This window comes from Petaurus breviceps, unplaced genomic scaffold (genome assembly GCF_028583685.1).
Source record: "Petaurus breviceps papuanus isolate PSGF00001 unplaced genomic scaffold, PetGlider_PUasm1.0 90977, whole genome shotgun sequence".
Lineage (NCBI taxonomy): Eukaryota > Metazoa > Chordata > Mammalia > Diprotodontia > Petauridae > Petaurus > Petaurus breviceps.
The window spans coordinates 11,956,549-11,966,714 of NW_027187391.1; the positions used below are offsets into that span (position 1 = coordinate 11,956,549).

Below are 10,166 nucleotides of genomic sequence, written 5' to 3' on the forward strand. Positions count from 1 at the left end.
TCTTAGTTCCTTGCTATTCTTCCTCTGGAGTGGAAATGCAAGTTGGTAATGTCTTGTCCATACCTGAAAACTGATACAAGCTGAAATTCACAGTCATGGCAAAGTAATCAATAAAACTGCAAAACTTTGAAAAAGTTCTCTCTTCTCTCCCCCCAGCCTCACTCCCCTTTCTCTAGTGCATTTTACCCCTTACACCATCATCTATCTACTGACTACTGAAATTAGCTTCATTCTCCCTGTTTACTGTTACTGCAGGGTATTTGGAAAAGTTTTACTTTTGAGTGTTTTGCTCTTTTAAAAAAAATCAGAACAGATAAACAATAGTTATTATTATTATTTGGAAGTGCAAAATCCCAATGAAAACAACAACAATAACAAAATATGGCCTACAACTTCATAATAAGAAGATGACCATCTCGCCAAACTGTACCAAACAATTCTCACCCATGTGACATCCTATCAAAGTTTGGTTTGTATTTTATAAGATCTGAAAAATGCAAGTACTTCATCTTCAAATAAGCCTTCTTCCCCTAAGTCCGAAAAGCCCTTAGTTCCCCCACTCCTCCCCCCTTACCTCATGAAAGAAATAAATACACCAATATCAAGGTCTTCTTTTTCAATATAAAGAAAGATTTATTCACAGAAGTAGCAAAACCATTCTGAAGAAAAATATATATCTTTTAAAGTGAATTATTTTATAGATGTGACTATCAAAGTCAGCTATTCTATCATCTACATTTCCACAACATATTGTACAAAAGATACACATGATAGGTTTTATTATATATTTATATATTCATATTTATATATTGCACTTGAACCAGCAAGGCTTGGGGAGTCATTCATTGTACATGTTTATAAAGTTAAATAGATGGGAAAATTTAAATGTACATTTGGTCTCCTCTTTGGTCTGGAAATGAATCTCCTCGTCGCTATAAAGTGTTCCTTAGGAGAAGGGATGGGTAGTGGCCGGGAGGAGGGGAAGAGAAGAGAAGGAGAAGGAGAGCATGGAGGACTTTCTTGCCCTCAAATCTCTCCAGTAGAAAGTCTTTTCCCAGGGTCGCAGCTCCTTGGTCAGGATGCTGTTGTTCCACACAAGCGGGTTGCGTTGACCACTTCTTTCAGGTCACTCTCTGGTTTTCCAGCCACCATAAAGGGCCAAGTCTGCAGTTAGGGAAAAGATGGAGGTTGCAGGAAGGTGGATGGTAGTGGAGTATTGGGGTGTGTGACTGGAAGTGGGGATGGTGGTTAAAAAAACGGAGGCAAACAGGGTCTCTACAACACAGGTACAAGTTCGAGGTGTAAGTAAAAATATCCACAGGCATGGTTTTCCTCTCTCTCTCTCTCTCTCTCTCTCTCTCTCTCTCTCTCTCTCTCTCTCTCTCTCATTTTTCCTCTTTCTTAAAAATTTGGTAATCAGATGAAAGAGAGAAGTGTAGAAGGAAAGTAGAGGAAAAGGAAAGGAGAGTAGAGATTAGCAAAGTTTGAAAATGACTAGTCTTATTTTTGAACAAAAATATTGGTTTTCTTTACATTTCTCATGAGATAGTTCTCTTCCACTTATTATGCTACAGAGCTTTAGATATATTGTTATAAAACAACTATCCATTCTCAGACACCGACTCCTGTTTTATTCATCTCTTAGACAGATTTGCAATATATTTGCCAACAATTCGTTTTTCCATGAGCTTAGTCCTGGATAAGAACAATAACAACTATGACGATAAATAAAGAGAAAACTCCAGCATGAGCTAGGGAAATGAGTTCTCTCCTTAACTCCCTCTTCTGATTTATAATCAAAACTTGCTTGAGATTGGTATCAAAAGATTTCAGTTGTAGCTACAATACCAACACTCATTTTACTCAGAGAATTTAGACTGATTTTCTAGTTTTTTTTTTAATTTAAAAAAGAATGAACTTTTAGTTGAAAGAAATTCAGACAAGTAAAATTCTTTCCCTCACTCCAAGCTCAAGGCTCTGAGTTGTGGAACAGCGGTGCTATCTATGCTTCCCAGAGAAGAATCTTCTCTTAATGAATACAGACTGATAAGAAGCCGATTTTCGGGAGGAAAATCGCACATTCTTATCATAGAAAAACAGAGAAGATAACAAGTTGTTTATTCTTTTTCTTTGGAGTCTGAAAGTTTAAAAATAAGCAAATGTATTACAAATAACAAAGTCTGAGCACTTTTCATAAACTGCACAACAGGAGTGAGGGAACACAGAATTTAACCAAACATTTGTTTTTTAAACAATATTTTATTTTTAATTTTGACTTAGAAGCCAAGGACTAAGTTCTCAGTCAAAATCACCTTTTTGATTGGGCTGCGCCGGTGAGAGCTGTTGGAATTTTGAAACGGGAATAGAATGGTAAGACGACTGTTTTTGGCGGCTGAAGAATGTGTGGTCCCAGATACCTGGCTGCTGGTGTGCAGACGTCTGAGTACTCACACTTTGTAAAGAAATATGCTATTCATTTTTCATTTTTAAGAATCTAATTTCATGAAACAAGGTTTGGGGAGACTCAATACTAGAAAAATATTTCTTAAAAGAATCGTTATGAAAGCAAATACACAAAAGGAAACAAACTTTATAGTGGATTTAACTGGGGGCGGGAGAGATAGATACAAGGGAATCCTCTCCAGTTTTGTGGGGGGAACAAACCTCCACTGGGCGTCTGACCTCTCCCTAATCTTCTTGCCAATCTCCCCCCATGTCTGATGCTAACCCCCTGCTCTTGGCCTGCACTGAAGCTGAGGCTCCCTCCCCTCCACTAGATTAATAGACTTGCAAACCCCTAATTGGGCTGCCACGTTAAACGGCGGTATAAATCAAGTAGGCTACGTGGGTTGGGAGGGGAGTGAGGAGGCCCTGTGAGGTTGCACGAAGGCTGAAGGAGAGAGGATGGACAACTGGAGCATTAGGCCAGTGTTTCAGGAAAGGTCCCTGACTCAGGATGTGTCTCGATGATTGTCCCTCTTGGTGGTGTGTAAGTGATCACACGTACACTTCTATATGCACTGGGTGTGCCTCTGGGTATGTGTGAGCTAGGTGGGGGTAGGGGTGGAGGAGGCGGAGGGAGGGAAAGGGGATTGGGTTGGGCAGAGGGCTGTTGGAGAGGCTCGGGAACACTAACTTACCAGATTGACAGGATGGATGTAACCGTTTTCGTACTTGTCATTGGCCAGGATCTGCCTCAGGTGAGCGATATAGCTGGAAGCTAGTCTCAGAGTGTCCAGTTTGGAGAGCTTGGTGTCTGGGGGGACCCAGGGCAAGGTGGTCTTGAGCCTGGAGAAAGCCTTGCTTAGGACCCGCATCCTGGCCCGCTCCCTGGCATTGGCTGCATTTCGTTGAACTTGCTTCCCTTCCTGGCTGACCCCGTTCAGAGGGTTCTTCTTGGTGGGTGCTTTCCTCCTCTTGCCTGAGCCACCCCTGCCCTTTTGGGGTGACCCATGTTCGCAGTTAGAACTCTCTTCGTTGCTTTCATTTGAAGTCCCAAATTCCTTGTTAGAATCCATTTTCAGGCTGTCGCATTCCAACATTTCCACCTCCTGAAGATCTTCCACATCACTGAGGGAGCCAGTGGACATGGTTTGGGGGAGAGGGGGCAGATAAAGAATGGGGGAGAGAGAGAGAGAGAGAGAGAGAGAGAGAGAGAGAGAGAGAGAGAGAGAGAGAGAGAGAGAGAGAGAGTCAGTCTTTCCAAAGTGCAGAGTAGAAATTGAAGGCTGGAAAGGTTTGGGGTGCTATTTGGGGTCCCACCCCCTTCCTCTTTTTAGTGCAGTTGGAAGGGGGCTCCTGAGTGTTCTTGAGATAAAGAGGCCAAGGCTCTTCCCCACCCCCTGTAGACAGTGACCCGTAGTTGAGTGAGAGAGAGAGCTGAGGAATTTGGTGGACACTAGTAATTTATCTGGGGAATAGAGAGGCGGATCCTAGCAGCCCAGGGGAGGGGCCCAGACTCAGCCACAACCACACTCACAAACCCAGTACACAACAGGAGGGGATCACACAAAGGCACATAGGCCAATCATTCCCAACTTGTCATTTAAATCATCTCCACTGAAGCAGGCAGTAGTCATTCCTACACACTTCCTTGTCTCTTCCCTTTCAGTGGCTATCATTCACCCACTCATCTGGTGGCCTCTTTTCCTTCTAGATTCATAAGGATTCATAGAGCATAGATAGATTTGAGACTGGGAAGGATCTCAGGGGTCTTGTTGGCAGCTTTGGGGAAAAAGAACTTCCAGAATAGATTCTCCCATTGTTCCCCACCTCCCTCCCCCAAATCCGAACAGTATACTCCCTCTTAACCCTCCCCCAACTAACAAAACCCCACCCCAACAATTCATTAATTAAAAAAAAACACTCCAGCAGCCAATTTTATCCCTCCAGAGAGCCAGGATGACATTCTAGGGCTTTAGTGTATTATAGCGTTTTACTGGCTTAAATTAAGAGAAACACACCTCTCTTTCACCCACTTTATTCTCAGAAAACAAATCCTAATAGGACTATACTTGTATGAAAATTTGAATGATTCTTTGCAAAATAAAATCTTCTCTAAGGAAGAAAAGAACATGTAAATGCTGTCTAATGTACCTGGATATGAAGTCCCTTTGGAAGACATCAGAGGCACCACAAAACCATCAGGTTACACACATACATTCATACATACATGCATACATGCATACACACACATACATACATACCCTTAGGAAAAGAGGCAGAAAAATGGGTTACTAGACATATTTATACTTTTAAGTATGTAATAACAAAATCCTAGTGTTATCTTTAAGACATGTTTCCTTATACAAAATATATTTAATATTTGAGTTAATCCTTTTAATTGTTCTTGAGACATATCCTGGGCCAGGCACTGTTTTTGATCTGCTTCCCAACCCCCATCAACCCCCAACTCCTCCTCCTGAGTTATGAATTCTTCACCCAGGGATGATCTCCACCTAGAGGCCAAGTTCTGCCAGTGAATTTCCTTCCTGACAGCACTAGAAAGCTACCCTAAGTTGTCAGAAAGCTGCCTTTAAGTTGTCAGAAGGTATTGTGTGGAAATTCCTCACTAGCCTACTTACCCCTGTGGGGAGAAATGATTCTTACCACATCAAAAGAGTCATCTCTGTGAATTCTGTTCATGAACGGTAAAGAAAAAAAAGTCTTTGTTAAGAGAGTTGATTGAAAGTTAGAAAATAAAACCATGAAATAGAAATTATGATTCTCTTACACACAGCCTTTTTTTTTTCTTCCACAGCTTTTCCTTCATATTTTTGAGAAGAAGGGACTGGACTTAAGCTGGAGAGCAGCTTCTTGCCATTTGACTCAGAGATAGTACCCCTTTTTCAATAGGATAAGAACATTAGGTTATCATATCTCTAAATCCTGGGCTCAGCTGGGAATTCACTAACCTCTAACGTTTTGTTTTGCTAGCAATGCCCTGTTTGCTTTTCTCCTGTGCTGTAAACTAAACAAATTGTCAGCATATCGGTCTTTATTAATGAATTAGTGCATTTCTTCCTCCCCCTTTCCCCTCTACCCTCCTAACTATAACATCCCTGCCAGTGGACCCAAAATTTGTTAATCACCAGCATAGAGATTTATGGACTCTCTTATTTTCTGTTGTTTGTGCAGGTGGAGATTTAAATGACCATATCCACTGCTAAGATTTATGGGCATGAGTGATTGATGTTAAAAACCAGGAAAGGGACTCTTCCCACAGCAGGGATGACAGAAATATCAAGTTGAAGTTGCTTTTGTCTTTATGCACAAATGACCCAGGACTGTAGCATATAAAGCACAATAATTTAATCAGACATCCAAGACAACATTAAGAGGACACCCAGCAGGTCTGTTAAACATTTCCTCACTGACTTGCAGGCAAGCTACTTTTCTTTGAATTGTCCCTTTTCTCTGTCCTGATAAGACATGAAAGCTAAAGTTATTTTTAGACTAGAGCAGCTATGAAAAAATGAGCATTTGCCATTCTTTGTACAACATATATACATATTCAGGACATATATTAAAATGCTCCAAATGTACCATTAATGAGATAATAGCTGTGATATACACATCAATTTATTTTATTTTATGTGATTCAGCCTTAGTGTCCTTGCTCCCCAAATTGCCTCCTATTGCTTATGTATTTATACATGTGTCATATTTTCTCCCTTGATAGAATGTAAACTACTTTAAGGCAAGGATTATTTAAATTTGGTCAGTTATATCCCAAGTATTTAACACAACTCCTGCACATAGTAATTGTTCAATTAATATTTGTTGACTAGTTGATTACTGATATACATTGAAAATCATGGTCAGCAAATTATGATTAATTATTAGCACCAAGGTCTCAAGCATTCAAGAGATCATGGTTTCAGGATTTTCTCTTTAGGTTGTCTTTGTGTTATGTTCTTCATAATATTTGGACACCATAAATATGGTTATAAATAGTTACTTTTCATGTGTTTTGGAACTGCTGCCTCTGATGTTTCTTCAACAACACCATAAAATAGAGAAAGAACAATTCTTACAAGAAAGAAAAGAAACATTACTCCAGGGTCTGGTGTCTTGCTTAGCAATTAATTTTCTTTAGATAACCAGGAATTGCCTCCATTCTCATCGAGATCCACCTAGGATTCACCTAGACCTTTCTGTTGAAGGCTGAGAGGGCATAGATGTTGCTAATGATCCTATGCTGTGTTATGCAGTGGAATGAATTCGGCATTAAGAGGTGATTTAGGTTTATGTCCCAGTTCTACTACCTGCTGTGTTACTGACACCTACCTGGGACTCTGTTTCCTTATCTGCTATGTGGTTCCTTTCTGCTTTAAAACTATTATCTTTTGATCTTATTTCTGAAGAGCTGGGCATCAATCTGATGGCAATATCTTGAAAGACTTGGAATCTTGAGACAATGAAAAATCCAGAGGCCTTGAAAAATTTTTGTTTTTGCGTTTATTTGTATCCCTTCTGATTAAAAAATGGAAAAAGAGCACCCTATTGAGTAAATCAAATGAACTACAAGTTTTTTAAGTGCTTGGTGTACTAGATTCTTTCAGAATACACATGTTATGAAGAAAAAAAGTTACTTTAACTCAGAAACTAACTTTTTTCTTGGCATAAGAATGTAATGCACTAAATTAAGCAATAGGTTTGGATTATTTTTTGTTCTTATGACAAAAGAAGCAAATTATTCTATCCAAATGCCTTGAAATCTCATTTGTACTTCCTAGGGCCATACTTTTATAATGACTATTAGGGCCTTAACTGATATGCCAGTGGTCAGAAAGAGTTAAGATGGTTTTCCAAAGTTCTTACCTTCCTTTCAAGGCCCAGGAAGGATTTGGCTAATTTGCTTGTTTCCAAACTATTTGTTTTGCACTAAAAAGCTATGTTTGAGGAATTGCAGTGCTAAAGAAAATTTATTTCCAAAAGTTGTAAAGGAAAAAAATGAGGGTTAGGAATGGAATGTATCCTTGAACTTAAATCCTGGTTTATCAACTGATAATTTTTTAGGAAGTCCAAATTTGATTCAATGGTGCTTGGATGGAACAATTTGCTTCTTTTCTTATGAGAAGAAAATACCACAGACTTACACTTAATTTAATACATGTTCCATCTCATTTTTCTCCTAGAGAAAAAAGTGAGTCTCTTCAATTTCTCATTTAATCTTTTCTTTCCACTTTCTACCATTTTGCCAGGATGCCTATAAGTCATGAATATAGCACCACTGCCACCTTTCTATCTTTTAGTAATTTAATTATTAGTATCTCAGATTTTGTTAATTTCATTGGAAGAAGACCAGAGTCTCATCAATACTTTTGTTGTTCTTTGGGCAATGCTAGGACCTTGCTCTGTACTCAGTGTACACTCTCTGTACAGCTTATATTCCATTCTATCTTGACTGATTGGTGTCTATTGCCTACAATCTCACTTGGCATTATTTTGTTTCTTTCTACATACCAGATAGCACTTTTAACACCAAAATCACACAACAGATTTTAACAAATCATTTGCATTCATGTAAACAATGTTTGATCTTTCTTCATCATCACAAACCGAAACCCTAATATATCAAGTGATATAGAAATTTTTTCTTTACCATATGCAATTGAGTCAGCATGGTGCAATGGAAAGAATGCTGGATCTTGAATCAGAAGACTGGAGTTTGAATCCCGATCTTCTACATATTACTTGTGTGACCTAGGAAAAGTTCATAGTCTTTCTGGGCCTCAATTTCCTTACTTGCAAAATGAGGGGTTTGGACCTTTTCTAGCTCTTAGTCTATGAACTCTGAGTTAACTCTATTGGCCTATTATATCCCAGAAAGAAATAAAGTCTGAAAAATTCTAAATGAGGCAAGGGAATCAATGATATTTATGACTATTAGGGGGATCTGTAATTTTGTGACTGTGGGTCTATTTGACATTGAACTGGCACCATCCCAGGAGTATAGAAAAATCAATAAAACAACTGAAAATTCTCTGTTTCTCTCATACCAAACCCCACTACCTAATGAACTCAGAGGATGGAGCAGATGTTACAACATTATGGGCAGAAGTTGGCAAGTTGCACCCAAGATAATAATTTTAAGGAGGGGGCCACAATATTTCTTTACATTCAAGAGTTTAATCTTGCATTCCAAAGGCCAGATATATACCTTATTGTAATATAAAAGTAGCCAAACCCATATACATTAGGGGCAGGGTTTCACCTAAAATGTCAGTGCAGTGATGGAGCTTTAGACCAGGTGGTGAGAGATGAAAGATTGTCATCCAAGTTTAATGTTTTTTGGAATAGTTGTAAAAAGACCCTTTGGATTATAGAGTCAAACTTACCTGTTTATGATGGGGTGTTATTTAATGTGATACTAGCTAAAGGAAAGGATATGTTGACAGGAAAAATTTGTACAAGAAGCTGGTTTGGTCGAGTAGTGAAGTTCTAGGGAAGGTGACTAGAGGGATAGCCATGAGTACTAATCATTCTAGTAATAATAACAATGATAATAGTTGATACATGTAGCTCCTTGAAATATGAAAAATGCTTTAACGTATTATATCATTTGATTTTCACAATAACCCTGTGACTTAAATGTTACTATCTCCAGTTCACAGATGAGGTCACTGAGGTTGAGAGTCACTTATAACTTGACCAAGATCACAAAGCCAGTAAAAAAGTATCAGAGATAGAACCCAAGCCTAGATCTTCCTGATTCAGCAGCACTCAGAAAAATTATAGTGTTCTTTGACGTGAGTACATCACTTGCATATGGTAAGGTATACTTAATCTCTTCTGTGATGGAATTGATATCAACAGAAAATGGTTTAGTTTCTGGCAAAGAAAAGAAGAAGACCAGGTAAATTGAAGAGAGGCATATTTATTCAGATATTCCAGATAGAAGAACTGACCTACCAATTGGCAACATGAAAGTAGCAAGATTCCCTAAGATCTAGAATGTGTCAGAATGTGTGAGACGTGTCAGAATCCAGGTCTTTCTGAGTCTAAGCTCAGAACTCTATTTATTATGGTATTTCATTTCTTCAAATTTTATTAGTGTTGTAAGTTATTTGAAACTTGTCATCTCCAATGGACACTTTTCATAGGGTAATATTCCATTTTGACAACTTCTCTTATATTTCTTCTCCACTTTAATATAGGTCTTTCTCACCATCTACCTGAACTATTGTAATAGTCTCCTTATAGTTATTTCTTCCTCTACCTTCTTTTTGCTCCAACCTATTTTTGTATAGCCACCATATTTATTTTCCTTGGGCATAGATGATTTTTCCTCAAAAGTCTTCAGTGGGGCATATTACCAACAGAATAAAATTCAATTGCTCTCCCTGGCATTTACAGCCCTCGAGAATCTGTTGACATCTGTGTTATAGTCCTGTTTCATGCTCCTCTCCTCTATACATTTTATGATCCAACCAGACTGGACTAACCTTTGAGCCCTAAATGCTTCCAGTACTCTCTCACCACTATGCCTCAGTTTGTGCCATTTGTCTTATTTGGAATGTCCTTTACTTTTTTCACCAGTTAAATTCCTACCTATGGCTTAAAGGTCAACTTAAATATCATCTTTTCCATGAAGCTTTGACTAGTCTCCAAGTCAATAATATTTCTCCTCAGACCTCAAATATTTTGTTTATATATAACCA

General features: G+C 38.6%; 1 protein-coding gene across 1 annotated transcript; it reads right to left on the reverse strand.

The window, feature by feature from the left end:
• Positions 1–701: 701 nt before the first annotated feature.
• On the reverse strand, positions 702–3,875 carry TCF21 (transcription factor 21). Its single transcript, XM_069077100.1, has 2 exons — positions 3,141–3,875; positions 702–1,164 (listed from the first exon to the last, which is right to left on the reverse strand). The coding sequence occupies exons 1-2, from the start codon at positions 3,588–3,590 to the stop codon at positions 1,075–1,077; spliced, it is 540 nt and encodes a 179-aa protein (XP_068933201.1). The 5' UTR covers positions 3,591–3,875; the 3' UTR covers positions 702–1,074.
• Positions 3,876–10,166: the final 6,291 nt, after the last annotated feature.

Excerpts from the sequence above, each read along its gene's own strand:
- TCF21 (XM_069077100.1), bottom strand. The coding sequence starts at position 3,590 with ATGTCCACTGGCTCCCTCAGTGATGTGGAAGATCTTCAGGAGGTGGAA. Across the intron at positions 1,165-3,140 it reads ACATCCATCCTGTCAATCTG|ACTTGGCCCTTTATGGTGGC; the intron begins GTAAGTTAGTGT and ends CCCTAACTGCAG.